We start from the raw sequence: 6,233 nt of genomic DNA on the forward strand, positions 1-6,233 counted from the left end.
CGCATATATCACGAGCCAATATTATATGAGTGCATCACTGAAGGGCCAAATAAAGGAGTGTGTCATTTAAATGGCGCGATAAAATGCCGAAATTTTAAATGTTAATGTTCTACCGTAATGTTCTTCAGAAATTAATATTCATTTTTGGACGAACATCAAATTTTGGACGAACGCTTTAGTTTTTTACATGAAACTATTGTTCGCCAGTTCCGGCCACCTAATCTCGCACTCAAAGTTTACTCTATATTCTACACAAGACCGCCGAAAATTTTCTCTTCTGAATACTGGCGCGCGAGGCCTGGTGTGTTCACTAAATTATTGTGATGACGTCGGTAGTCTTCAGCATCAGCCCACCAGCGCCGGCACGACGAGCCCAACACGAACCAGTCCTCCAGGTCCCGGTACGTCCCATTTGGCCACTTCGGGGTGAGGGTCCTTGAAACAAGTCCAGGCACGGCTCCCTGTCTGTAGGAGGTTCAACAATCACAAGCTTCCGTCTCAAATTTTTTTGTCTTAATATATGCCCATCACAAGCTTCCGTTTTAACATTTTTGTCTTAAGTTATGCTCCGTTCATTTGAGCAATTCAGAAAAAATTATAGCGAAAACGAAATCTTCATTACTCATGTAAATTATTATTTACATTGAGTAAATAATAATTTTACATATACATATTTACTAAATTTTCATGTAAATTATTATTTTATGATAAGAAAAGATTTCGACGAAATAAACTGTAATGCCAAAGTATCATTTTTAACTGAGTGAGCCCGTCATTAATAATATACGTTTAAAAATTACTTTTTAAAGACAACACTTCCAAAGAATCCAGTATCTCCAATCTTAAAGATGTACCATGAATTTCTCATTTAATTTTCGAATATTAAAAAAATTAATTTTTCAATTTTTTTAATATATAAATTTTTTTTAATATATAAATTTTTATGACATTTGATTCATGCATTGTCTCCAACTTTAAACAAGTATGCAAAATTTCAGATCGATAGGATAAGTAGAAGTTTGTTAAATTTCGATTACAAGATTTGTAGCAGACAGACAGACAAAGAGACAGACAAACAAGAAGTGAAGTTAAAGAGAAGTGTTGTAAAAATAGGTTAAAAGAAACGCTTTAGATATTTCATGCAATATAACTTGGGAAATGGATTGAAACCCGTAGAAGTTTAAGAAAAAGAAGAAATTCCTTATATGATTTCATATGTGGTTTCCATTAGGGCCTCTCCCAGGCAGTCTGGGTCGGATGTCAGGCTATAACGTTTGGCACGGCCGCTATTTTTGCAACGAATGAGATTTTGGAACGTAAATAAGATTTATGAGCCATATCGTCCAGATATCGGCAGTCAATAAATTTCTTGCCATGTGTTACCATTTTCGTGAGTTACATCTATAAATTACATTTATGTTTTTTACTAAATGCACTTATCCCAATTAGGAGATCGCCTGAATTTGGAGAAAATAAAAGGACATTATATATGATAATTTCCAATGATTGATGACTGATGAATTAAGATAAATTTAATATTATTATTATGACTATTATTTGAGTGAATATGAAATAGTTCAACAAGCAATCTACGAGTAAAAGTCTACGGGAAAAGCGACCAGTATTATATTATAAAATCCAACGACCAAATGTAATGAAAGTTATCCATGAATTCGAGATTGATCAAAGCATTGAAATTTGTATAGTATCTGTGCCAATTTTTTTCAATTACTTGCAGCTAGGTGCTGTGAATATATAAATCGGGGCTATCCAAGCGTATTAAAGGAATTGAAATAATGTTTATGCACTTCAAATCCGGAATAAAATTGAAGTCTATGTTAAATACGGGTTTCCATGGAGATTTTTTTGAACGTCGGTTTCTAGGTTACTTATATTCGAAGAAGCTACATTTGTGATCATTGGATTCAGAAATTTCATACAAAAATTGGACAAATGCAGGCAAAATATCTGAAATTTTTCAGGCAAATGTCAAACAGATGAGGACGAAATCGTGGTCAAACCCAAGATCATCGTCTGATTTCGCTGCAAGAATTTAATATAGAGGAACATGTTGGATTATTTAAATAAAGGTTAAGATCAAAACTAGAGAGAATCATCTGTTACACCCTACCAAGAATGAGTTCATGGGTTTGTATGTGGTTTGCTTGAAGCCTGGTAATGGAAAATTAATAAGGCCCAAGAGCCTCTTTAATTTTTTTATTCTTTTTAATTAATTAAATTTAATTAATTTCCACAATTCCAATCGTATTAGGATCTTGTCAAACGTTAAATTTCACTTTTATTGGTTGAGGCATGCGGTATTGCTAACTGAAGGAAGGGAGAGTTAGATTATGAATAAAATTTGTATTGAAATAAACTTTAATATAATTTGGAAGATGAAAAATTAAATTTAATCAGAAATTTTTTATAGCAGTTCTAAGTTAAAGATTTTGAGTAAACGGATTTATCTGAAGTAAAAACGTCGATTTAAATGTTGTTTGCTTTTCTGAAACAATCATAGATATTATACCAGATTCGGCGTATCGAGATTCACAAAAACTAAATTCTCTAATCAAAAAAATCATTCATGTCTGGCTGCTCTAGGCTTGTCCACAAGCAAATGTAAAAACACGATTATGAATTTTGTTCTTGTGCAATTTTGTTATAAGTTTAGCCGAATTGCAACATAAACATAGTCATATTTCATCATAAGCATAATCAAAGTGCAGCGTAAGCATAAGGCTGCCTTACGTTTTTTGAATGCGTTCGTGCTGCTGAGGTAGGCCGTGGAGTCTCGCACAAAGATCACATATCATGGGATCAAAAGGATGGCCGAGCTGAACGCTATAGTGCTCGCGCCACTTAAAGAACCTGGTTCAATAATTCGGCTGTTAGTACATGTACTTCATTATAAATAATGAGTTTGATGTAAGTAAATTTATATCGTAAAGCGATTTGTATATTAAACCGTTTGCTCTGTGATTCAATGCAATTAAACATCTCAGTCTAAATAATAATGTTTTTTATATAAACATGGAATATATTTAAAAACAAGATTAATTGTGTTGAAGTCCAAGTTAACACGGCTTCTTCCAAATCAACACTAAATCCTTCCAAACACACTAGCTTTAAACATTAATCGGCAGTCAATACTATTCGTAATTTTTAAAAAGACGCGGATCACAGGAATCTCTGAAATTATCGCAGATCAAATGAATCTCACCTGTTGTACAGAGTCCTGTTGGCGGCGATGGACAGGAGCGCTTGTGCCAGCTTCTCAGGAGTTGGAAAGTCGAGCGCGTTTACGAAGGACTCCGGCGGCGCGATGGCGTTGTAGTCTGCACCACCAAGCACCACCGGCACCACCCCAAGCTGCAGCGGCATGAAGAGTTTCTCTGTCACGTAGTCCTCGCCTGCGAAAAAGGCAAGTTTAAACCTCATGCAAACAAAGAAAATTTGCCAAGGCAAACAAGTGAGTAGTTTGCCAAGGCAAACAAGTGAGGAGTTTGCCAAGGCAAACAAGTGAGTAGTTTGCCAAGGCAAACAAGTGAGGAGTTTGCCAAGGCAAACAAGTGAGTAGTTTGCCAAGGCAAACAAGTGAGGAGTTTGCCAAGGCAAACAAGTGAAGAGTTTGCCACGGCAAACAAGTGAGGAGTTTGCCAAGGCAAACAAGTGAGGAGTTTGCCAAGGCAAACAACTGTGAAGAAAGGCAAACAAGTACGTCACAATATTTGGTATGTTGTTCTTGCGTGCATTGACGGCTGAGATCTTGGGGCAGAGGCACTAAGGAAGACATTTTCTGCACAACGTCCCAACCAGTAAGCAACCTGCAGGAGTCTATCAGTAATGAGTGGATAATTGAAAATAAAATCTAGAAACATTAATGAATCATTGAATAATTCATTATTAGATCAATTCAAACAGTTTCTTTGCTAAATAACATTATTGAGCACAAGATAATTCAGCCTTGAAGAATCAGGAGGGGGTTAATTGGAGGGTGAGAATCAGAGTTAATTGAAAAATCAAGCTCATAACCCTGAGAGAATTTGACTCACAAATGGAGTTCTCGAAGGAGAGGTAGAAGAAGTACTTGCTGGTGATATCGTTGCAGCTATCTTGGTCAAAGGATCCGATTGTTTTGATGGATATGTTCTTCCCGCATTTCTTGAAGCCGCATTTCCCGAACACGTCAACTTTGATGTACCTTGTTATATTGAAACCTAGTGTAGCTGAGAGAAGCCATAAGCCATTTAAGAGATAATAGAAACAGTCACGGGACAAAGAATGTGCGCCAAAAATGAGCTAAACAGTATTTCACTGTTTCATTCTTATCAAATTTCCTAATTTTCATTTTAAAAACATGCATTGCCTTTTTTGGGCTGCAGATTTTACAACTTTCAGCTAGTTTAGGAAAAGATCCAAAATTAAAATCGAAGTGACTTGTAAATCTCCGAATTTTTTCTCGCCACTAATATATCTCAGATTGGTGAAAATATTAATGTCATTACTAAATAAATCCACGATGTAATTCCACTCTAAACTTTTTCAGAACCAAGATTGAAGTAACTGAGATTTGGAACTCACTTGGCGAGCTCTTTGACGTACCACTCCCTCCTGCTGTCAGTGGCGCAGTGACTCACCATCCATGCAACGTAATGGCCGCTCGTTTTCTCTGACCAAAAGTCTCGGCTCTCCAAACTTTCTTGCTCATCTGTAGTAACCATACTATTACTTCATCCAAATACTTCATAACTAAATTTATGGCCTCAGACCCTAAAGAAAAAGTTATTTCATGTCCACGTTCTTATTTCATATATGTTCTTGACCACAAAGTGGCTGATGACTTGGAGGCGTGTATTCTTGTCCCCAAAAAATCATTAGTTCAGCAAAAATAAAACGCATCGAAAATGATCATTGGCACAGAGAGCAAAATTTTTAGTGAGTAGTAAAAACAAATTATGTGAGCGGTGTAGGTCTTGCTCGGCTTTGTACGCTCGAGCGTAGCCATGTGTATGCGTATGTATGTGTACTTATTTTGGTATCCAGTAGCTCCTTGGGAACAGTCCTGCCGTAAGGGACAACAATCTCCGAGTCTCGTCTGTAGCTCATTGTCCAGTTGATCACACCGCGCAGGCGACCGTAGTCGACAGGATGCATGGCCGCGACTCCAAGTGGAAAAAAATAAGCTCAGGGAAATATGACAGAGCGAAGGCTGGGCACCAATGCGTCAAACCATCCAACTGATTGTGGTTGGTCATTTGTGTGGATTTGGGCGAGAAGAGTGAGAATCTTGAAGGATTGAGAGCTAAGTAAAACTTTTCAAAATGACGGGCAGTCTTTGAAATGTAAGCTCTGATTCTAATGTTCATCCATAGCGGATCAAGATTTGTACCCATGAAAATCCGTGGTTATAAAATAATTAGCCAAAGATATATATGTATTATTATCGTTTAACATTTGATTTGTTTTGAATGTGAAAAATGGTGGCTTCTCCTGCCGGTATGATGCAAGTTATGTGAATAGGATTGCGTCTTACGGAGAAGCAGTTCGCTGCAGTAACTGCAATGTTGTAAGCGTTACTCAAGGTCAGACTTGGGATCTAACGTATACATTAGGGCAACTCCAGATCCTCGAATTATTTCTAAATCTGTTATCAATACGAGTTTCTTGCTCGGGATCGTAATGCTCAATTTTATCCCGGGATATTATACCTATTATACGCCTGAGTCATTTACGAATTTGTAACCAGTTCCTCTGATATACTCTAGACTGCTGGGCTATTGAATTTATCAGAAACCACACAGAGGCTCACTCGGAGGTGCCTCCAGCGTGACCACAACCCAGGACTGCCCGGTGGGACGCTCCTGGGGGAGGTCGCTGGTGTTCGTAAAATCCAGCAAGTGGAAAACGACGGCGTCGGCCGTTGCAAGGTTGCGATGGTCGTAAACCAGCTCGCAAGAACTGACAGGACACTTGTGCTGCATCAACCTGAAGCCAGAGAAAAAAATCTAGCATTACGAACATCGTATTAAAGATCTGATTGTGTAGTCAGCATATGCAGTTCACATATGAAATCATCGCGTTTAAAAGCAAGATATGCAATCTTGATTTGTAGTCAACTCAATGCAATAACGATCACTGCAAAATTATTAATTGGGATATTAGTTTCTATATCCGGTGCTCAGAGTTGTGAAATAGAACATTCAAAAGACCTCAGCAGATCAGAACGATAA

General features: G+C 37.5%; 1 protein-coding gene across 1 annotated transcript; it reads right to left on the minus strand.

The window, feature by feature from the left end:
- Nucleotides 1-205: 205 nt before the first annotated feature.
- LOC125178731 (alpha-(1,3)-fucosyltransferase 7-like) lies at nt 206-5,984 on the minus strand. Its single transcript, XM_047883198.1, has 7 exons — nt 5,813-5,984; nt 5,031-5,165; nt 4,585-4,711; nt 4,056-4,204; nt 3,224-3,413; nt 2,752-2,871; nt 206-465 (listed from the first exon to the last, which is right to left on the minus strand). Exons 1-7 carry the CDS (start codon nt 5,982-5,984, stop codon nt 249-251), a joined length of 1,110 nt encoding a protein of 369 aa, XP_047739154.1. The 3' UTR covers nt 206-248.
- Between the last annotated feature and the right edge of the window lie 249 nt (nt 5,985-6,233).

This window comes from Hyalella azteca, unplaced genomic scaffold (assembly GCF_000764305.2).
Source record: "Hyalella azteca isolate HAZT.00-mixed unplaced genomic scaffold, Hazt_2.0.2 contig12222, whole genome shotgun sequence".
Classification (NCBI taxonomy): domain Eukaryota; kingdom Metazoa; phylum Arthropoda; class Malacostraca; order Amphipoda; family Hyalellidae; genus Hyalella; species Hyalella azteca.